Source organism: Bombina bombina, chromosome 2 (genome assembly GCF_027579735.1).
Source record: "Bombina bombina isolate aBomBom1 chromosome 2, aBomBom1.pri, whole genome shotgun sequence".
Taxonomy (NCBI): Eukaryota; Metazoa; Chordata; class Amphibia; order Anura; family Bombinatoridae; genus Bombina; species Bombina bombina.
This window is the reverse complement of record NC_069500.1, coordinates 210,823,577-210,848,128: the sequence shown is the minus strand read 5'-3', so window position 1 is coordinate 210,848,128 and position 24,552 is coordinate 210,823,577. Positions and strand designations below refer to the sequence as shown.

The window sequence follows — 24,552 nt, the reverse complement described above, 5'->3', positions numbered from 1 at the left end:
CGTCATTTCCGGCGTCTTAGTTGACGCAGAGTTTCCATGCACAAGGTTGAGTCTGCAATGACGCAAGTGTGTCGTTTCCGGCTGTTGTTAACGCCAAAAAAATCAATTTTGCGTTGTGCGTCATACTTGGCGCCAAATAATTTCATTATTTAAAACCCCATTCTTATATGCGTCTTGCCTTTTTCTATTTCAGAGGGCTATGCTGTTTGCATTTTTTCCCATAAGGAAATTGATCATTTTGCTTTATATGTTGTTTTTTCTCTTACATTTGCAAGATGCCTCAATCTGATCCTGTCTCAGCAACCACTGTTGGAACCCTGCTGCCTGATAACAGTTCTACCAAAGCTAAGTGTATCTGTTGTAAATTTGTGGAGATTATATCTCCAGCTGTGGTATGTAATAACTGTCATAATAAGCTTTTACATGCAGAGAATGTATCCATCAGTAATAGTACAATGCCTGTTGTTCCTTCAACATCTAATGTACATGATATCCCTGTGAATAGAAAAGATTTTATTGCTGATGCGATTCAGAAGGCTTTGTCTGCTATCCTGCCTTCTAATAAACGTAAAAGGTCTTTTAAAGTTGATGAAATTTCAAATTATCCTCATCTGATGAGGATCTATCTGATTCAGAAGATACTTCCTCAGATATTGACACTGACAAATCTACTTATTTATTTAAAATGGAGTATATTTGTTCCTTGTTAAAAGAGGTGTTGATTACATTGGATATTGAGGAAACTAGTCCTCTTGATACTAAAACTAGTAAACGTTTAAATTCTGTTTATAAACCTCCTGTGGTTACTCCAGAGGTTTTTCCAGTTCCTGATGCTATTTCTGATATGATTTCTAAGGAATGGAATAGGCCTGGTACTTCTTTTATCCCTTCTTCAAGGTTTAAAAAATTGTATCCTTTGCTAGCAGTTTGGAGTTTTGGGAAAAGATCCCCAAAGTTGATGGGGCTATTTCTACTCTTGCCAAACGTACTACTATTCCTATGGAAGATAGTACTTCCTTTAAGGACCCTTTAGATAGGAAACTTGAATCTTATCTAAGGAAAGCCTATTTATATTCTGGCTATCTTCTCAAGTCTGCCATTTCTATGGCTGATGTTGCAGCTGCATCAACTTTTTGGTTGGAAAGTTAAGCGCAACAGGAAATGGATCCTGATCTGTCTAGCATTGTTCGCTTGCTTCAACATGCTAATCATTTAATCTGTGATGCCATTTTTGATATCATCAAAATTGATGTTAAATCTATGTCTTTAGCTATTTTAGCTAGAAGAGCTTTGTGGCTCAAATATTGGAATGCTGACATGGTATCTAAGTCTAGATTACTATCACTTTCTTTCCAAGGTAATAATTTTTTTGGTTCTCAGTTGGATTCGATTATTTCAACCATCACTGGGGGGGGGGGGGTGGTGGAAGTTTTTTTGCCTCAGGATAAAAGACCCAAGGGTAAATCTAAAGCTTCTAACCGTTTTCGTTCCTTTCGACAAAATAAGGAATAGAAAACTAATCCTTCCCCAAAAAAATCTGGTTCCAATTGGAAACCTTCTTCAAGTTGGAGTAAATCCAAACTGTTTAAGAAACCAAAATCAGTCCCCAGGTCTGCATGAAGGTGCGGCCCTCATTCCAGCTCAGCTAGTTGGGAGCAGATTAAGATTCTTCCAAAACTTTTGGGCAGATTCTGTCCAAAATCAATGGATTCAGAGTATTGTCTCTCAAGGGTACCGAATAGGATTCAGAGCAAGACTTCCTGTGAGAAGATTTTTTCTCTCACACATCCCAGCAAATCCAGTAAAGGCTCAGGCTTTTCTGAAGTGTGTTTCAGACCTGGAGCTTTCAGAAGTAATCATACCAGTTCCGTTTCAGGAACAGGGTCTGGGGTTTTATTCAAATCTATTCATTGTCCTAAAGAAAGAAAATTCATTCAGGCCAGTTCTGGATCTGAAAATTTTGAATCGTTTTGTAAGAGTGCCAACTTTCAAAATGGTGACTATAAGGACTATTCTGCTTTTTGTTCAGCAAAGTCATTATATGTCCACGATAGACTTACAGGATGCATATCTTCATATTCCGATTCATCCAGACCACTATCAGTTTCTGAGATTCTGTTTTCTAGACAAGCATTACCAGTTTGTCGCTCTTCCATTTGGCCTAGCGACAGCTCCAAGAATCTTTTCAAAGGTTCTCGGTGCATTACTCTCTGTAATCAGAAAACGGGGTATTGCGGTGTTTCCTTATTTGGACGATATCTTGGTACTAGCTCAGTCTTTACATTCTGCAGAATCTCTCACGAATCAACTAGTGTTGTTTCTTCAAAGACATGGTTGGAGGTTCAATTTACCAAAAAGTTCCTTGATTTCTCAGAAAAGGTTCACCTTTTTAGGTTTCCAGATAGATTCAGTGTCCATGACTCTGTCTCGAACAGACAAGAGACGATTAAAATTGGTTTCAGCTTGTCAAAACCGTCAGTCTCAATCATTCCCTTCAGTAGCTATGTGCATGGAAGTTTTAGGTTTCATGAATGCAGCATCGGACGCAATCCCCTTTGCTCGTTTTCATATGAGACCTCTCCAGCTTTGTATGCTGAATCAATGGTGCAGGGATTATACAAAGATATAACAATTAATATCCTTAAATCCCAATGTTCGACTCTCTCTGACTTGGTGGTTAGATCACCATCATATAGTTCAAGGGGCCTCTTTTGTTCATCCAACCTGGACTGTGATCATATCAGATGCAAGTCTTTCAGGTTGGGGAGCTGTCTGGGGATCTCTGACAGCACAAGGGGTTTGGAAATCTCAAAAGGCGAGGTTACCAATCAATATTTTAGAACTCCATGCTATTTTCAGGGCTCTTCAGGTTTGGCTTCTGTTGAAGATAGAACCGTTCATTTGTTTTCAGACAGACAATATCACAACTGTGGCAAATGTAAATCATCAGGGTGGGACTTACAGTCCCCAAGCTATGAAAGAAGTATCTCAGATACTTGCTTGGGCGGAATCCAGCTCCTGTCTAATTTATGTGGTTCATATTCCAGGTGTAGACAATTGGGAAGCAGATTATCTCAGCCTTCAGACTTTTCATCCTGGTGAGTGGTCGCTCCAGATGTGTTTTCTCAGATTGTTCAGATGTGATGTCTTCCAGAAATAGATCTGATGGCTTCCCATCTAAACAAGAAATTTCCCAGGTACCTGTCCAGGGATCCTCAGGCGGAGGCGGTGAATGCGTTAGCAGTTCCTTGGTGTTACCAACCTGCTTATATTTTCCCGCCTCTAGTAGTTCTTCCAAGAGTGATCTCCAAGATCATCATGGAACAATCATTTGTGCTGCTGGTAGCTCCAGACCAGACCTTCTGTCTCAAAGTCAGTTTTTCCATCAGGATCTCAAATCATTAAATTTGAAGGTATGGAAATTGAACGCCTAGTGCTTAGTCATAGATGTTTCTCTGACTCAGTGATTAATACTATGTTACAGGCTCGTAAATCTGTTTCTAGGAAGATTTATTATTGAGTTTGGAAGACTTATATTTCATGGTGTTCTTCTCATAAATTTTTCTGGCATTCTTTTATAATTCCTAGAATTTTACAGTTTCTTCAGGATGGTTTGGATAAAGGTTTGTCTGCAAGTTCCTTGAAGGGACAAATCTCTGCTCTTTCTGTTTTATTTAAAAAGCCAAAATAGTCCAGCACCAGTATCTAGTATGTGCTTGCTGCAGGGTTCACACTCAAAAACCCTCAAAACAATGTAAAGTCCAAGAACCTGTGTGGTTCGAAACGTTGCATTTTTATGCTTTTGTACTAACCCAATAAAGGATTATTTATATGGTGCGGCTGCTTCTTGGACTTTCTGTTTTATTTCACAGAAAGATTGCTAAGATTCCTGATATTCATTGTTTTGTACAGGCTTTGGTCCATATCAAGCCTGTCATTAAATCAATTTCTCTTCCTTTGAGTCTTAATTTGGATTTGAAGGCTTTACAGGCTCCTCCGTTTAAGCCTATGCATTCTTTGGACATTAAACTACTTTCTTGGAAAGTGTTGTTCCTTTTGGCCATCTCTTCTGCTAGAAGAGTTTCCAAATTATCTGCTCTTTCTTGTGAATCTCTTTTTCTGATTTTCCATCAGGATAATGCAGTTTTGCAGACTTCATTTAAATTTCTACCTAAGGTTGTGAATTCTAACAACATTAATAGAGAAATTGATTATTCCTAATCCTAAGAATTATTTGGAGAGATCCTTACATTCTTTGGATGTTGTAAGAGCTTTGAAATATTATGTTGAAGCTACTAAAGATTTCAGGAAGACTTCAGAAGGCTTCTGCCATTTCCTTGGCATTTTGGTTAAAGCTTTAAAATCATCAGGCTTATTTGGAGTCGGGCCAGGTCCCGCCTCAGAGAATTACAGCTCATTCTACTAGATCAGTCTCTACTTTGTAGGCTTTTAAGAATGAAGCTTCAGTTGATCAGATATGCAAAGCAGCAACTTGGTCTTCTTTGCATACATTTACTAAATTCTACCGTTTTTATGTATTTGCTTCTTCGGAAGCAGTTTTTGGTAGAAAAGTTTTTCAGGCAGCTGTTTCAGTTTGATTCCTCTGCTTATGTTTAAATTTTTTCTTTTCATTTATGAGAATAAATTTATATTTTGGGTTGTGGATTAATTTTTTCAGCGGAAAATGCCTGTAATTATTTTTATCCCTCCCTCTCTAGTGACTCTTCTGTGGAGTTCCACATCTTGGGTATTACTATCCCATACGTCACTAGCCAATTACATGAAAGAATACATAATTTATGTAAGAACTTACCTGATAAATTAATTTCTTTCATATTGGCAAGAGTCCACGAGACCCACCCTTTTTGTGGTGGTTATGATTTTTTGTATAAAGCACAATTATTTCCAAATTCCTTTTTTGATGCTTTTTACTCCTTTCTTTATCACCCCACTACTTGGCTATTTGTTAAACTGAATTGTGGGTGTGGTGAGGGGTGTATTTATAGGCATTTTGAGGTTTGGGAAACTTTGCCCCTCCTGGTAGGATTGTATATCCCATACGTCACTAGCTCATGGACTCTTGCCAATATGAAAAAAATGAATTTATCAGATAAGTTCTTACATAAATTATGTTTTTTTAGACAAAACAATAGTTGTATATTGTCCCTTTAAAGAGAGTTAGATGTAAATGCTTTTGATGTTTCCAAGGCTAACGTAAATGTTGCTATCATGTAATTCATTCTAGCTATTACAGAATCTCACTTCAGTTAATCTAGAGAACACTGCAGTCTTAAGAATGGTATCTTTATTTGAAAAAGCAGGAATGTAAACATAGGAGCCGGCCTATTTTTGGTTACGCACCCTGGCTAGCGCTTGCTGATTGGTGGCTACATTTAGCCACCAAACAGCAAGAACTACCGAGTTGCTGAACCAAAATTGGGCCAGCTCCTCAGCTTACATTCCTGCTTTTCAAATAAAGACACCAAGTGAACGAAGAGAATTTGATAATAGGAGTAAATGAGAAAGTTGCTTAAAATTACATGCTCTATCTGAATCATGAAAGACAAAAAAAATGTGTTTCATATCCCTTTAAGAATTATCTAACAGTTGGACCATACAAATGTAAATTGTGTGCATTAGTAATTTGACTTGTATTGAAAACCAAGCCTTCCAAAATCAGACAGGAGCTATTCAATTTGTCTATTGTCTCATTTGGCATTTGGAATTGATTACATTTAAAGAAAAATGCATTCCAGATTAAACTTCCAAGAAACCATACAGTGAAATAGTGAAGAATTATTGTGAGTACTTAAAGTGAAGATAAACTTTGATGAATGAAAGCCCATTTTTTTAAATACTACTAAAAACAGGGGCACTTTCATTCATCAAAGTTTAGAAGGCAGCCATTTTAATTAAAAACTTACCTTTGATTTTTTCACAGCCAGAGCAGCTTCCCCACCCGGAGATCTTCTCTTCACACATCATCAATGACTAATCCAGCTTCCTCCAATCACAGCATGGCCTCAGGCAATGACTACCCTGGGGGGAAAGCCATGATTGGAGGAAGCTGGATTAGTAATTGATGACGTGTGAAGAGAGGATCTCCGGGTGGGGGAAGCTGCTCTGGCTGTGCAAAGAAGAGAGGTAAGTTTTTAATCAAAACAGCTGCTTTGTAAACTTTGATGAATGAAAGTGCCCCTATTTTTAATAGTATTGTTAAAAAAACAGCTTTCATTCATCAAAGTTTACCTTCACTTTAATCATGGCATATTATTAGGTTACCTTACAATTCTACCTGTGTGACATATGACCTTCTTCTCTTGTTCCTGAAAGAGTTTTTTTATTTATTTTTTTATAATGAAACAATTCTCCTGGAGAAAGAGACTGATTATTCAGATAAGTTGTTTACTTCTTCAGTGAGCATCAAATACTGACCTTGGGTTTAATTCTACTGAGTGAGGTGTCCTTGATTGTGCTTTTAGTTTTATGGTTGTTACTTTTCTGGTTAAAACTTAAATTATTGCTTTGATAGTAGACATGGTGGAGGAGAAGAGGCTTACTAGAGATTAGCTAAGCTAACCACAAACAGATTTGAATAAAATCCCAGATCCTGTTCCTGCGGAGGAACTGGTACTATAACTCCCAGGGCAAAAAGATCCTTGATACAATTTAAGAACGCCTCTCTCTTTATCTGGTCTACAGATAATCTTGAGAGAAGAAACCTGCTTCTGGGAGCTAACGTCTTGAATTCTATCTTGTACCCCTGAGATACAATTTCCACGGCCCACAGGTCTGGGACATCTTGTATCCAAGCCTGAGCAAACTGAGAAAGCCTGCCACCTACTAGATCCATTTCTGGATCGGCGGCCGACCCTTCATGCTGACTTGGAGTCAGCCGTAGGTTTCTTAGACTGTTTCCCCTTGTTCCAAGGCTGACCAGACTTCCAGGAAGACTTGGATAGTTCTTGCTTGGAAGAGGAAGTGGAGGGTTTACCTCTAAAGTTACAAAAGGAACGAAAATTACTCTGCTTATTCTTCTTATCCTGAGGAAGAAACTATCCCTTTCCTTCTGTGATATCTGAAATAATTTCAGCCAAACCAGGCCCAAACAAGGTCTTACCCTTGTAGGAAATAACTAATAACTTAGATTTAGAAGAAACATCCGCAGACCAGGATTTTAACCAAAGGGCTCTGCGAGCTAGGACCACAAAACCAGACATTTTTGCTCCTAGTTTAATGACCTGTAAGGAAGTACCTGTAATAAAGGAATTGGCTAACGTAAGAGCCTTAATCCTGTCTTGGATCTCCTCAAGAGGAGTATCTGTCTGAATAGAATCAGAGCATCAAACCAGTAATCTGCAGCACTGGTAACAGTAGCAATACACACCGCAGGCTGCCATTGAAGACCTTGGTGAACATACATTTTCTTTAATAATGCCTCCAATTTCTTATCCATTGGATCCTTAAAGGAACAACTATCCTCTATGGGAATAGTGGTCCTCTTAGCCAAAGTGGAAATAGCTCCTTCCACCTTAGGAACTGTTTGCCACGACTCTTTAATAGAGTCAGGTATAGGAAACATTTTCTTAAAAATAGGAGATGGAGAAAAAGGAATACCAGGTCTATCCCACTCCAGTGCAATAATCTCAGAAGCACGGTCTGGAACAGGAAATACCTCCACCGCAGAGGAAACATCAAAATACTTGTTCAGCTTACTAGACTTCTTAGGGTTAACAACGATAGTAGTATCTGAGTCATCCAAGGTAGCCAAAACCTCCTTAAGTAACAAGCGGAGGGGTCCTAGCTTAAATCTGAAGGACACAACTTCAGCATTAGCAGAAGGAATTATACTGCCTGAATCCGAGATTTCACCCTCTGATGCACCCAAAGAATCTTCATCCTTAGACTTCTGAGAGGAAATACTTTGATTAGCCACTTCAGGATCAGAAACCTTAGCTACTGTTTCTTTAAATTTCCTTTTGTGTTTTCCCTGCAGCATGGGAAAATCAGACAGCGCCTCAGATATGGCTGAGGATACCTGGGCAGCAATATCTTGCAAAGTAACCTCAGACGGAGCATTAAAGGAAACACAGGGCACTGCATGTGCAGATGAATAGGATTGGGACGCTTGAGGAGACAGCTGCGGCACATCAGAAACAGGAGGCTCGAGAACAGCATCCGCCTTAGCTAATTATGGCTCAGGGTCAAAAAGTCTATTTCTATAAGCTAAAGTTCTTTCAATACATGAAGAACAAAAATGTACTGGGGGTTCCACCTGGGCATCAAAACATAAGCTACAGGTAACATCCTGCACAGCCTCTTGATCCATAATACAAAAAGAAAAAAGAATCAAATAAAAAAAATCAAACTTTTTTTTTTTTTTTTTTTTTTTTTTTATCTTTTAACAAAGCATATAATACAGAAAAAAAAAACGTTCATAGATAAATGTCCTTTTAAATTTATCAAATCAGGAAAAACATACCACAGGCAACACTCTACACCTCAGCAGAATTACTGAGGTGACCTACCTGTCCTGCAACCCGCAGCAAATCTAGCCCTATATTTGTAAGATCAAAAATTGCCCACAAAGAGACAGACTTATGAGCTATGAAAAAATTGTGATAATTCACAAGGGATACCAAGTGGCTACCTTAATGGAGCAGTAAACACTTTGTAATTACAAGATATTTTTTTGTGTTGCTATAGAATAACAAATCAGTCAATTTTGATCTTATTTTCTGCAATTACATTTCAATAGCAAAACTTCACCCATCACTTGCCTTAAATGGAGGAGCCAATCTGGGATTGAATCTTCAGAAAACAAAGCTAGCCACAGTCATATTGTTGGTATAAAGTGCATCATTTTGGAGTTGTTATCTGCTGAAGCCAGATTGGGAAATATCTGTAACAAGGTTACTGTTAAGGAGTCAGTTTGCTATTCCAGCTCTGAGAATTCGAAAATCCTCACAATTCAGAGTTTTATTACACAAAATGGGAGCAAACTAAGGCCTAGTTTCCATTGAGGTGGTAAATTTTGGAAACTGGTGATAAAAACATTAAAGTCTATGGAGAATTTTTATGTTACTACCAGTTTCCAAACTTTACCACTTCAATGGAAACTAGGCCTAAGTAAGAAAATATACTGCAAAGTTTTCTTGCTATGTATCTCAATGTTTTTCTCTCTTTGAGGAACCATGATACTGGTTTCAGGAAGAAATCATAGCTCTAGCTCTACACCTTGAAGAGAGATCTTTCTCAACTCAGATGTCATAAGAATCGCTAAATAAACCTAGTCAGCCAGTCAAAGCCTTCTAATTTATGCTGGAACCAGAATTAAACACACACACAAAAAAATTCTGCCTACCTGATAAATTAATTTATTTCATGATTGTGAGGGCACACAAGTCATCACATGTAGGATTAAACTCAGTCATACATATGGCCAAGAGAAAGAAGTAAAACAGAGAAGCAGGAAAGATAAAGCAGGGCATTTAAGTACAAATGGGTACTGTTGTTAACGGTAAAAAAACAAAATAAGTGATGGGCTCGTTGGACCATTAATAAAATTTTTTATTTATCAGGTAAGCATTAATTTTCTTTTCTTTCATAAGATGATGGGAGTCCACAAGCCATCATACGTGGGATCCTATACTCTAGTCCATGCGACCATCATAAAACAGGGCCAAAAACAGCCTCTGAAGAGGCAAACATGCCAAAGTGATAACATTTAGTAAAAGTATGTAAAAAAGATCAAGTATACACTTCACAAATTTGATCAATGCAAGCTTTATTCCTGAAGGCCCAAGATATAGCAACTGCTCTAGTGGAATGAATAGTAATGTGTTCAGAAGGAGTCTTCCCCACCACCAAGTATGCCTTGCAATTCAAGGCATTAAGCCAAGCGACTAAGGTAAACTTACCCTTGTAGGGTTCAAGAAAAATTAATAAATAAAGAAGAAAAATCCAGGTTGGGAAGTCAACGTTGGGAAGTCGCTCATTAGAAATCTTGGGAGCTAGACATAAATGATGGAACTACAACCTCCAGGTAAATATTCTATGAAGACACTACCTTAGGAAGACAATATTAGTTGGTTCTCAGAACAACCTTATCATGATGAAAAATCAGGTAAGAAGGATCATAGGATAAAACTGAAAGCTTGGACACTCTCCTGGCTGAAAAAAAATGGCCAAGAGCAACAGAACATTCCAAGACAAAAATTGAATATCAAGACCATGCAATGGCCTCTATTTAACAAGGTCTGGCGGACCTGATCCGACAGTGCGGATAAGGTCCGCCAGACCTCGCTGAATATGTTTTTTTTTGTCTTGCAACAGAACATTCCAAGACAAAAATTGAATATCAAGACCATGCAATGGCCTCTATTTAACAAGGTCTGGTGGACCTGATCCGACAGTGCGGATCAGGACCGCCAGACCTCGCCTAATACGGAGAGCAATACGCTCTCCGTATTCAGCATTGCACTAGCAGCTCACAAGAGCTGTTGGTGCAACGCCGTCCCCTGCAGACTCTTGGCTAATCGGCCGCCGGCAGGGGGTGTCAATCAACCTGATCGTACTCGATTGGGTTGAATTGCTGCGATGTCTGTCCGTCTGCTCAGAGCAGGCGGACAGGTTATGGAGCAGCGGTCTTTAGACCGCTGCTTCATAACTGGTGCTTCTGGCGAGCCTGCAGGCTCGCCAGAAACACAGGGCCTCAAGCTCCATTTGGAGATAGATAGGCCCCATAGGCTCAAAAGTAGAAAACCTTAAAACCAGGTTGAGATTCTGAGGGGGGTAGTTATTTTAAAAACTGGTCTAATTCTGATTAAGACCTGAAAAAAGGTCTGCATGTCAGGCAGCTTAGCGATCTTCTTGTAAAACAAAACCGACAAAGCCAGTATCTGACCATTAAGAGAACTGGCTAATAAGCCTTTTCCCAGACAGCCCTTCAAGAACTGTAGCACACTAAGAATTCAAAAAGAATTCCAACTGTATCCTCTTGGCTCACTCCAGGAAAGAAAGGTTTTACAAACCTTGTGATAAATGTGCTGGGTAACAGGTTTCCTTGCCTGAATAAGAGTATCAATAACTTGATCAGATAACCCTCTTTGGGTCTGGTTTCAATCACTATGCTGTCAAACATGAGATCCTGATTATATAAGAGGCCTTGCAAATGAAAACTTCTAAGAATTTGCCGAGGCTGGCATAAGGACATGTCAATCAGATCCACATACCAAGTGCCAGATCAATCAGAATTACTGGAACTCATTACTGATTGTTCCTGGCTATCACCCTGGGTAGCAACACAAATGGAGGAAAGCTGTACATCCTATTGAAGGACCAGGGAACTACTAAAGCATCTATGAGATTTGGCTTAGGATCTTGGGACCTGGAACAATACCAGGGCCGCTTTTTGCAGGAGGGCATGAGGTCTGAATCTGGTATGATGTCTCACGATCTGATTGAACACCTCCTAGTTAACATTCCCCTGGGTAAAGGTACTGGGGTCTGATAATCCTGGGATGTGGATAGCTGAAATCATGCAATGATTGCATTCTGCCCAAGTGAGAAAGTGGGCTGCTTCCTTCATCACCAAGGAACTTTGTTTTCCACCTTGATGATTTATGTAAGCCTCTGCTATGACATTGTCTGATTGGAACCTGTGAAAAGAATCTTGCTTTGCTTTGCTACAGGGATCTGAAGATTGAGTGAAGTTCCAAAATATTAATTGGTAACCTCACCTCCTGAGGAGACCACACTTCTTGCACCCTCTGGGACCCTCAGCCAGCACCTCCAATGTTGGCAGGAGAAAAGGTGAACTGGTGAGTCTGCCACCATGTCAGGGACTAACTTGTGTTGAAGTCCAGTATGATCTTCTGAGACAAACCCTTGTAATCTTGGTTCAAATGCTTCAACATCCTCAATAAAAGGCAGAAATCTGGCAAAGGGAACTTCATCTGAAGCTTCTACTGTGAGTCTTGCCACTTCCTTGCATTCAGCCACTTAAGGTAGAAAATTAAGTTGTTTAGGCACACATCTGATAGACACTAAATGTATTATGGACCCCTGGAAGAAAACTCATGTTTGAGAAGATAAATAGCTTTTTGCTGGGTTGATTTCTAATAATTATTTCAGCAGTGTGGTCTCTCGCCAACTGGGTAGAAGGTGCCTGTACCAGAATGTCATCTGGGCACGGTGTTACTACAATTCCTTGAACAACACAACAAAGTCAATAGTTCTCTAAGAACTTTCTTTAAGACTCTGGGTGCAGTTGCTATATCAAAGTGCCATAACCTTATAGTGCCTGTCTAGGAAGGCAAATATCTAAATAGGCATATTTTAAGTTGATGGTAGATATAAATTGACCCTCCTGCACTAGGGAAATATAGTTTGAATTGTATCTATTTTAAAGGTTGACTCTTTCAGAAATTTGCTTAGCGTTTTGAGATCCAATATTGGCAGTACCTTGCTTCTTTGGGACAATGAACAGATTGGAGTAGAAGCCCTGATTCTGTTTCATGACTGGAAAAGGAGTGATCACTCTCATTGCTTACAGTTCTTTTACACAAGCCAAGAAGTCTTAGGCCTTAGAGGGAATGCTGGGCACATAAGACAAGAAGAATCTATCTTTAGGTAGTCTTGCTTAAAAAGAAATGACGTTTAAGACCCAAGAACCTTATGCCGACATCTCCCAGGCCTTCTGAAGAAGGTTCAATATGCCCCCTGCCAGAATGTTGTCTAGCTTGGGAGACACAGATTCCTTGGGTTGTTTGGACATTGACCAGGAAGAGATGGGTTTCCCAGTGGTCATGGAGGAAGTATTTTGGTTTTTAGACTGATGAAAGGATCGAAAACGTCCAGCTGACCTAACCCGGCTTTTAGCTTCTTTTTATCTTGTGTCAGGAAAGCTCCATTAACTCCAGTAATCATCACAATAATTGCATCTAGGCCTGGTCCAAACAAAAAACTTCTGATTTTACCTCAAAACATAGATAATACTTAAAAGCTCTATCCACCTCAAAACCATAAAGAACAGCCTCCCAATCATTCTGAGAATAAAAACAGATTTAAGGAGTGTTTAAGAATTAACCATCTTCAGATAGTGCAGCTTAAAAATAGTTTTACAAGACAAGAACTTGAAAGAAAATGTTTGTATATGTTCAAAGCAATGATACAGCAAACATAAATAAAAATAGAATAAAGAACCAAACAAATACATAGCTCAAGGAATGGGGTTTCTGAAAACAGAAAAACCCTTTCAAAATGTAGGGAACTCTGAACATTAGCGTGAAAAAGCAATGTATCGCTTAAAATGGCAGTAAACTTTTTGGACCTTGCCTTTTTCTGCATTAATACAATACGATAAAATAACTTATTAGCTGAGTTCAAAATGTGTGCAATGCATTACCACCTTGTTTGCTGCAATTGCTTTTTCAATAGTTAAACTCCACCCACCACTTGCCTTTTTTGGAACAGCCAATCAAGACTTGTTAGTGGAATAAACACAGGTAGTCACGGTAATATTTTTTAGCATACTCGTTTTGCAGTTTGTAATCTTATTATCCCTGTTGAAGCTAGTTAAGGAGAGATGGGTAGGCTTGTGAATCGTGCTATATGAATTGTTAGTACGAGACAACACACAATTTTCAAACATAAATTACAGGAAAGGGAGGCAAAAGAAAAAGAATATTGCAAAGTTGTTCTACAATTTATATTACAATATATATATAAACAAATATTCATACAAAAATGTATGTATGTACTATAAAAACAAATTGCTTCTGTCCCTTTAAAGGGAAATCCAATCTATTATAGAACTTGATAGGAAAATCCTATTCAAAATCTCTAGAACCTTGGAAAAAATTGCCCAAATATATTGTGATAAGCTTTCAGCCGCAGTTTCCGTACAGGCTTTTAAAAAATAACAATATGTTTATCAGGACTTAGAAATCAAGACATCAAGGATATAACATGTGACAAAAGATTGGGAATGTGAAAAAGTAACAACTAATTGTGTTCAGTTAGACAGTTTAGGACCACAACCAGCTTGTTCAAGGCACCAGTAGGGCCAGAAAAACGGTATTGTGTTTGTTTCATTTGAACGCCTGAATAAACTAAGGCTTAGATTAAAAGTGTAATGCAGTTAGTAACAAAATGTGCACTTATTTGTGTTCTGCCTCATGCAATCAATAATGCATGACCAAGTATTACAAATGTTTAACTAAAGAATTTCTAATGCAGTCAATACTTATTTAGTGCATCCCATAATTTTAATGGGATACATAATAAAGATTTTTCGCTTAACTCTTTAGAAAATGAGCGTACTACTTGCTATTGTTTCTACAAAAACATTGAAGGTGAATAGCAAAGAACTTTACTAAAAACTCTACTTAAGCAGAATTTTTGTGATCGATTGGCTTTGCACTCAAGCATTATTATTATTGTTATTTAGTGCAGTCTCTCATTGAAATCTATTATCTGAGGGACATGACTTACTTGAACTACCCAAATACTTTGTACCCAATACATATTGACTTGTAATACCAGTGCAAAAAGAAAGCAAACACTATGGATGTGCTTCAGCAATGTTTACACTCCTAACTACTGGCTTTATTACCTTCAACTTTTAATTTGGACCCAAGTAAGGAATGTTGTAAAACAAATTAAAATCACCCTGAATTTCCAAGCAAATTCTATAGTATTTAGAGTAAGCACTCAGGGACCCCATTTTCTTCCATAATGTCTGAAACTATGTAACTATTTATGTAACTATTTATCATTGATGTAATTTCCCTAAGCATTAGAATGAGAAATATTGTTATTTATGTTTTGTACATATCTACCATAAAAGTGCCATTCTTACCTAAAAAGCTTGCCCTACAGTAGAGCACAGGGGCCTGGTAGCTGCTAGAGTACAAGACATGGTACTCATAGTGAACCACTTCTGGATCTTGAGCAACCTGGAGAGCATCAGAGTCATCCACATCTTCAACATGCCAATTCTAGAAAGAGAAGCAAAAAAGCTAAAACAAGGTCATCACCTTTGTGTCTGCTATAGGTATTGTAAATATACAATGTGTTTATTATATACAAGCATCTATAAAATCAACACCTAAAACCACCTAATATTAACTTTAGTAATATATATAATTAATAATTAATTGTAAAATAAATACAAACCTTCTAAGATTCTTGCACCTAGGCCCTGTGGTTTCTAGTTATGCCGCTGTCCCCGCCCACTCTCCTCCCAATATTTCCACCCTATCCGCCCACTCTTTTACATATTTCACGGCCCTTTTATGGCACTCTGCCTTCTTTTAAGAGCTTTTTTAACATTTATTTCAATGTTATAATAATAAACAATATAATTTATTTTAAATTGTGTTGTGTTAATGCTTTATGTATTGTTTAACTGATATTTTGTAAGATTTCAATGTGATTAAATTAAACGCAGAATGTATTTTCTTTTTTAAAATTTTATTTATGAGTCAGAAAACAGCAAAAAAAACAAACAAACATAAATTATGCTTACCTGATAATCTAATTTCCATCTGTATGGGAAAAGTCCACAGCTGCATTCCTTAATTGTGGGAAATACTGAACCTGGCCACCAGGAGGAGGCAAAGACACCCCAGTCAAAGGCTTAAATACCTCCCCCACTTCCTCATAACCCCAGTCATTCTGCCGAGGGAACAAGGAACAGTAGGAGAAATATCAGGGTGAAAAAGGTGCCAGAAGAAAAAAATTTAGGGCCGCCCATCGGAGAACACGGGCGGGAGCTGTGGACTCTTCCCATACAGATGGAAATGAAATTATCAGGTAAGCATAATTTATGTTTTCCATCTTAATATGAGAAGAGACCACAGCTGCATTCCTTACTTGTGGGAAACATATACCCAAGCTCTAGAGTACACGCAATGCTAACGGGAGGGAAAAAAGAGAGTCGGACCCTAATCTGAGGGCACCACAGCCTGTAAAACCTCTCTCTAGAAGGCTGCTTCTGCAGAAGCAAAAACAAATTAGTAGTGTTGAACACCTAGCGTCTGCTTAGGAGGTACCCTTAGGCTTTGGAGTGTAGACACCTAGCTGTCAACTATAGAAATATAGATACAGGAAAAGTACCAAAGCGCCTAACCTGATGGAGGCTGGGTCTAATGAACTAAGTAAAATTTGCGTCAGTGCATTACATCAATAGTTCAATCAATATTGAACAAATTCCAAACATTAAAATTGAAACATTCAAATTAAAAACATGGATCCATGTGGATTTAACATAAAGGATAAATGAAGTTTAAGATACAGTACAATACAGTGGTACAACAAAATTACAATGGGATACTTAAGTAATTAACTTAAGTTTAAATAAAACCTGTAATTATACAATAGTTATAAATTATAAAATATATTGAACTTGCAAGAGAAGTATGATAATAGTCTGGTTTTCCTAAAAGTTTTTCTCTCTTAGTGTAACCTGCACCTAAGTGTTCGTAGTCAAAAAATAGACGAATATTGATCCCTTTAACTATGTGTTTAACATAGTAAAATAAATCGTGAAAAAGTGTATTGAAATAAGTGATGAAATATTAAATCCTTGAGATGAAAAAATGTGATAAAGTAAGTGAAAAATTAAGAACAAAATAATGTACAAATCAAAGTCAAACAATGTTGTGTCCAAATAAATCCGTGAAACAAATATGTGATGACCTTAAAAATTGGTAATAGGAGAAGTCTTTAGGTAGTTGTGGTTAAATAACCAATTTCATTGTTACTTGATCCTATTATAGATTTGTCCCTTTTGAAAAATAAAAATGAGTAAAAAATGAGTGGAAAAATGATGAGTAAAAAATAATAAAAAAAATGATGGTGAAAAAATAAGCAAAAAAATGTGAAAAAAATGAAAAGAGTAGTATTCAGCTCAAAAATTATGTGTGAGTGCCACTTCTCCAAGATGCTGTATATGAATCGTATGCAGTCCTCTTGGCAGATATGCATGGTTCCCTAAGAACTCCTTCTGTAAAAGAAAAGTGCAATAGTGTAGATTGCTTCAAACAAAATATATAATTGAAAATAGGCTTACCAGCCGACGCGTTTCAGCCTCTCAAAGACCTTTATCAAGACTAGTTTCTGGGTATGTGTGATGGCCTTTTATACCGGGCTATTTGCTGACCAGCTCAATTACAAACCGGAAGTGTCTGTTTGGCACTTCCGGTTCTCTTGGCGACAAAAAAGTTAATAATATATAAAGAATATGTTTATAAATATCAAATATATATATATATATATATATATATATATATAAATCCTTTGTTTGTTCAAAGTGAATTATGTAATTCGACCCAGCCTCGTTTTGACGCCATATATCGTAACTTCGTATTGTAACTTTATTTGTATTACAGCCTCAAGATTTAGGCTCTTGATGTTAGGTAATCGGATGAGTGGTAATTATCCACTATATGTACATAAACTTAATATAACCGATTTTGGGTGAATTAGCAATAAGATACAATGCCGATATTCGGATAATTCTATTGGCTATGACGTCATGTTACAGGGCAGGCGTGATATTTGGTGCGTTTCCTATTGGATAAAATTATGGGTGTGTATGAAAGGTCCAATTTCGTTGGACCTCATTTCCTTGTCTATCTGTCATGATGGTTGTAAAAGGGGGTGTAACTGGGGGTGTGCGTTTCCTATTAGAAAAAAACTATGGGTGCGTATGTAAGGTCCAATTTCATTGGACCTCATTTCTTTGTTTATCTATCTGTCATGATGGTTGTAACAGGAGGTGTGGTTGGTTCGTCCTGTATGGACTTGCTGGTGTCATTCTTACATATTAGTTTTCTAGGTATTAGATCTTACTCGCTTTTTTCACTTGTTGGGAGAATAGGGATCAGTTGATGGCGCTTGCTAATCGGTAATGACTTAAAGTAGATGCCCTAAAAGGATATTGTTATATGTGGCTTACTAAGGTACAGTGGATAGCGCTTGCTGATCGGCAATGACTTAACGTGAATGCCCTTAAGATATTGTGATATGTAACATAACATATATACATCAAAGGCTAGGTTTGTTTGTTTAATCTGTGATGTGATATATTATTGTCGGCAAGGAAATAGAAAGGGAATCGGGTTAGCAATCTGAGGAGACAGAGCCATATTACATATATACTCCACCTATGTTAAACTAGGGTATTTGTTGTATATAAGTATAGCCTATTTATAGGCAGCTTTAGGTCTGTTAGATGACAGCATTAGACATAGGGAATGGGATGAATTAGTAAAATACCATAAAAATGTGTATTTAAAAACAAATATTATTTTAAATTTTAATGGTGTTCTGAAGAGTCATGAGAGTCTGTATATGGAGAGAGCCCAGACTCATAGTGGCTAAATAAGTTGTAAATGAAAGCCAAATTTGTCTTTAAAGAATGGAGATTATGGGAACTACCTAGGTTCTTCAATATTACCTAGGAAATAGATTAGGACCATCAGATATTTAAGGAACTATAAATAATTAGCCTTCTAGAAGGTAAAGTGGATCAAAACATGTGTTTAGAATTGATGTACCAGTTAGCTAGTGGCAAGTCATAGGTATTTAGTCTTGATGTCACATACGGCTAATAGATGTATCAAATAGGAAATATAGCTGAAATATCTAGGGAATATAGCTGAGATGCGACTAACAGGAGTTACATAGAAATATCTAGGGAGGAACTTGTTTATGAGGAAAAAACATAGCGAAATAGGCTGAATTTATTTATCTTAGTCTTCTTTGATAGAGAGAGGTAGACAAAAAGTCGTACTGGTGGGGTATATTCCCCTTAGAATTTGCGTAAAATATATAACGGAATTCAGTACATAAGGGTCCATCCAGCCTTTTTAGTTATTAAAAATAGAAAGAGGTGGACAAAGGATAATGTTGGTGGGGTATATATTCTTTTGATTGGAAATAGAGAGAGGTAGATAAAAGGTAATATTGGTGAGGTATTCTCTCCTTTTTATAACGGGGGGTTAGTAAGGTTACAGAGGTATATAGCGCTAGAATCTAAAGGTTAACTGGGCCACTCTCTAACAGTTTCCCCAAAACTGTCACAAAGCTAAACAAATTGAGAAAGAAATTAAGAGGGCGCTAAGAGCTAAGTTAACCAACACACCTAATCATAAATACTGTGATACCATCTAATATAGAAATAATTAGAGGAGAACAAGAGAATGTTGATATGTATAAAACTTTACTACACAAAAAATAATAATAAAAGACAGATAATAGGGACGTCTCCCTTTAATATATTAAAATATGACCATATCTTAAAAAAATATATGCAAACACCCGCACTTAAAAAATATGTAAACACCTGCACTTAGCGTGGAACACGACCGGGTAACTGAAAAGTAGGTACCTAGATTCCAAAAAGGAAAGGACATTTTTTTTGGAATCTAAGTACCTAATTTTCAGTTACCCACTCGTGTTCCACGCTAAGTGCGGGTGTTTACATATTCATCTCCCTCCTGTGCTGGGGTCCTGTCTAATATCAGCAGATGCCGGAGGAGCGTGCAGTCTCACGAGACGCTGACCGGTTTCAGCAGACGCTGTAAGGAGCGTGTAGTCCCAAGAGACTTTGATCACATCGGGGAAATCGACAGAAGTGTGAGTACAGATCGTTGCACAGCCGCTCTACAAAGGTGTGAGTAAAGAATACTTTCTTTCATGTAATTAGCAAGAGTCCATGAGCTAGTGACGTATGGGATATACATTCCTACCAGGAGGGGCAAAGTTTCCCAAACCTCAAAATGCCTATAAATACACCCCTCACCACACCCACAATTCAGTTTTTACAAACTTTGCCTCCGATGGAGGTGGTGAAGTAAGTTTGTGCTAGATTCTACGTTGATATGCGCTCCGCAGCAAGTTGGAGCCCGGTTTTCCTCTCAGCGTGCAGTGAATGTCAGAGGGATGTGAGGAGAGTATTGCCTATTTGAATGCAGTGATCTCCTTCTACGGGGTCTATTTCATAGGTTCTCTGTTATCGGTCGTAGAGATTCATCTCTTACCTCCCTTTTCAGATCGACGATATACTCTTATATATACCATTACCTCTGCTGATTCTCGTTTCAGTACTGGTTTGGCTTTCTACAAACATGTAGATGAGTGTCCTGGGGTAAGTAAATCTTATTTTCTGTGACACTCTAAGCTATAGTTGGGCACTTTGTTTATAAAGTTCTAAATATATGTATTCAAACATTTATTTGCCTTGACTCAGAATGTTCAACTTTCCTTATTTTTCAGACAGTCAGTTTCATATTTGGGATAATGCATTTGATTTAATCATTTTTTCTTACCTTCAAAAATTTGACTTTTTTCCCTGTGGGCTGTTAGGCTTGCGGGGGCTGAAAATGCTTCATTTTATTGCGTCATTCTTGGCGCGGACTTTTTTGGCGCAAAAATTCTTTTCCGTTTCCGGCGTCATACGTGTCGCCGGAAGTTGCGTCATTTTTTTGACGTTATTTTGCGCCAAAAGTGTCGGCGTTCCGGATGTGGCGTCATTTTGGCGCCAAAAAGCATTTAGGCGCCAAATAATGTGGGCGTCTTATTTGGCGCTAAAAAATATGGGCGTCGCTTTTGTCTCCACATTATTTAAGTCTCATTTTTCATTGCTTCTGGTTGCTAGAAGCTTGTTCTTTGGCATTTTTTCCCATTCCTGAAACTGTCATTTAAGGAATTTGATCAATTTTGCTTTATATGTTGTTGTTTTTTCTCTTACATATTGCAAGATGTCTCACGTTGCATCTGAGTCAGAAGATACTACAGGAAAATCGCTGTCTAGTGCTGGATCTACCAAAGCTAAGTGTATCTGCTGTAAACTTTTGGTAGCTATTCCTCCAGCTGTTGTTTGTATTGATTGTCATGACAAACTTGTTAAAGCAGATAATATTTCCTTTAGTAAAGTACCATTGCCTGTTGCAGTTCCTTCAACATCAAAGGTGCAGAATGTTCCTGATAACATAAGAGATTTTGTTTCTGAATCCATAAAGAAGGCTATGTCTGTTATTTCTCCTTCTAGTAAACGTAAAAAATCTTTTAAAACTTCTCTCCCTACAGATGAATTTTTAAATGAACATCATCATTCTGATTCTGATGACTCTTCTGGTTCAGAGGATTCTGTCTCAGAGGTTGATGCTGATAAATCTTCATATTTATTTAAAATGGAATTTTTTCGTTCTTTACTGAAAGAAGTTCTAATTGCTTTAGAAATAGAGGATTCTGGTCCTCTTGATACTAATTCTAAACGTTTGGATAAGGTATTTAAATCTCCTGTGGTTATTCCAGAAGTTTTTCCTGTTCCTAATGCTATTTCTGCAGTAATTTCCAAAGAATGGGATAAATTGGGTAATTCATTTACTCCTTCTAAACGTTTTAAGCAATTATATCCTGTGCCGTCTGACAGATTAGAATTTTGGGACAAAATCCCTAAAGTTGATGGGGCTATTTCTACCCTTGCTAAACGTACTACTATTCCAACGTCAGATGGTACTTCGTTTAAGGATCCTTTAGATAGAAAATTGAATCCTTTCTAAGAAAAGCTTATCTGTGTTCAGGTAATCTTCTTAGACCTGCTATATCTTTGGCTGATGTTGCTGCAGCTTCAACTTTTTGGTTGGAAACCTTAGCGCAACAAGTAACACATCATGATTCTCATGATATTATTATTCTTCTTCAGCATGCTAATAATTTTATCTGTGATGCCATCTTTGATATTATCAGAGTTGATGTCAGGTTTATGTCTCTAGCTATTTTAGCTAGAAGAGCTTTATGGCTTAAGACTTGGAATGCTGATATGGCTTCTAAATCAACTTTACTTTCCATTTCTTTCCAGGGTAACAAATTATTTGGTTCTCAGTTGGATTCTATTATTTCAACTGTTACTGGTGGGAAAGGAACCTTTTTACCACAGGATAAAAAATCTAAGGGTAAAAACAGAGCTAATAATCGTTTTCGTTCCTTTCGTTTCAACAAAGAACAAAAACCTGATCCTTCATCCTCAGGAGCAGTTTCAGTTTGGAAACCATCTCCAATCTGGAATAAATCCAAGCCAGCCAGAAAGGCAAAGCCTGCTTCTAAGTCCACATGAAGGTGCGGCCCTCATTCCAGCTCAGCTGGTAGGGGGCAGGTTACGTTTTTTCAAAGAAATTTGGATCAATTCTGTTCACAATCGTTGGATTCAGAACATTGTTTCAGAAGGGTACAGAATTGGTTTCAAGATGAGACCTCCTGCAAAGAGATTTTTTCTTTCCCGTGTCCCAGTAAATCCAGTAAAAGCTCAAGCATTTCTGAATTGTGTTTCAGATCTAGAGTTGACTGGAGTAATTATGCCAGTTCCATTTCAGGAACAGGGGATGGGGTTTTATTCAAATCTCTTCATTGTACCAAAGAAGGAGAATTCCTTCAGACCAGTTCTGGATCTAAAAATATTGAATCGTTATGTAAGGATACCAACGTTCAAGATGGTAACTGTAAGGACTATCTTGCCTTTTGTTCAGCAAGGGAATTATATGTCCACAATAGATTTACAGGATGCATATCTGCATATTCCGATTCATCCGGATCATTATCGGTTCCTGAGATTCTCTTTTCTGGACAAGCATTACCAGTTTGTGGCTCTGCCGTTTGGCCTTGCTACAGCTCCAAGAATTTTTACAAAGGTTCTTGGTGCCCTTCTGACTGTAATCAGAGAACAGGGTATTGTGGTATTTCCTTATTTGGACGATATCTTGGTACTTGCTCAGTCTTTACATTTAGCAGAATTTCATACGAATCGACTTGTGTTGTTTCTTCAAGATCATGGTTGGAGGATCAATTTACCAAAAAGTTCATTGATTCCTCAGACAAGGGTAACCTTTCTGGGTTTCCAAATAGATTCAATGTCCATGACTCTGTCTTTAACAGACAAGAGGCGTCTAAAACTGATGGCAGCTTGTCGAAACCTTCAGTCACAGTCATTCCCTTCGGTAGCCTTATGCATGGAAATTCTAGGTCTTATGACTGCTGCATCGGACGCGATCCCCTTTGCTCGTTTTCACATGCGACCTCTTCAGCTTTGTATGCTGAATCAATGGTGCAAGGATTACACAAAGATATCTCAATTAATATCTTTAAAACCGATTGTTCGACACTCTCTAACGTGGTGGACAGATCACCATCGTTTAATTCAGGGGGCTTCTTTTGTGCTTCCGACCTGGACTGTAATTTCAACAGATGCAAGTCTCACAGGTTGGGGAGCTGTGTGGGGATCTCTGACGGCACAAGGAGTTTGGGAATCTCAGGAGGTGAGATTACCGATCAATATTTTGGAACTCCGTGCAATTTTCAGAGCTCTTCAGTTTTGGCCTCTTCTGAAGAGAGAATCGTTCATTTGTTTTCAGACAGAAAATGTCACTACTGTGGCATACATCAATCATCAAGGAGGAACTCACAGTCCTCTGGCTATGAAAGAAGTATCTCGAATTTTGGTTTGGGCGGAATCCAGCTCCTGTCTAATCTCTGCGGTTCATATCCCAGGTGTAGACAATTGGGAAGCGGATTATCTCAGTCGCCAAACGTTGCATCCGGGCGAATGGTCTCTTCACCCAGAGGTGTTTCTTCAGATCGTTCAAATGTGGGAACTTCCAGAAATAGATTTGATGGCGTCCCATCTAAACAAGAAACTTCCCAGGTATCTGTCCAGATCCCGGGATCCTCAGGCGGAGGCAGTGGATGCATTATCACTTCCTTGGAAGTATCATCCTGCCTATATCTTTCCGCCTCTAGTTCTTCTTCCAAGAGTAATCTCCAAGATTCTGAAGGAATGCTCGTTTGTTCTGCTGGTAGCTCCGGCATGGCCTCACAGGTTTTGGTATGCGGATCTTGTCCGGATGGCCTCTTGCCAACCGTGGACTCTTCCGTTAAGATCAGACCTTCTGTCACAAGGTCCTTTTTTCCATCAGGATCTGAAATCCTTAAATTTAAAGGTATGGAGATTGAACGCTTGATTCTTCGTCAAAGAGGTTTCTCTGACGCTGTGATTAATACTATGTTACAGGCTCGTAAATCTGTATCTAGAGAGATATATTATAGAGTCTGGAAGACTTATATTTCTTGGTGTATTTCTCATCATTTTTCTTGGCATTCTTTTAGAATTCCGAGAATTTTACAGTTTCTTCAGGATGGTTTAGATAAAGGTTTGTCCGCAAGTTCCTTGAAAGGACAAATCTCTGCTCTTTCTGTTCTTTTTCTCAGAAAGATTGCTATTCTTCCTGATATTCATTGTTTTGTACAAACTTTGGTTCGTATAAAACCTGTCATTAAGTCAATTTCTCCTCCTTGGAGTTTGAATTTGGTTCTGGGGGCTCTTCAAGCTCCTCCGTTTGAACCTATGCATTCATTGGACATTAAATTACTTTCTTGGAAAGTTTTGTTCCTTTTGGCCATCTCTTCTGCCAGAAGAGTTTCTGAATTATCTGCTCTTTCTTGTGAGTCTCCTTTTCTGATTTTTCATCAGGATAAGGCGGTGTTGCG

The 24,552-nt window shown here is 38.1% G+C and overlaps 1 protein-coding gene across 1 annotated transcript in view; it reads right to left on the bottom strand.

Moving 5' to 3' along the window:
- The window catches only part of ATG10 (autophagy related 10), a 406,998-nt gene that overhangs the window by 140,266 nt on the left and 242,180 nt on the right, over nt 1-24,552 (bottom strand). The window contains exon 4 of the mRNA XM_053701464.1: nt 14,864-15,002. Within this exon, the coding sequence (XP_053557439.1) occupies nt 14,864-15,002 (139 nt within the window). The remainder of the gene's footprint in view (nt 1-14,863; nt 15,003-24,552) is intronic.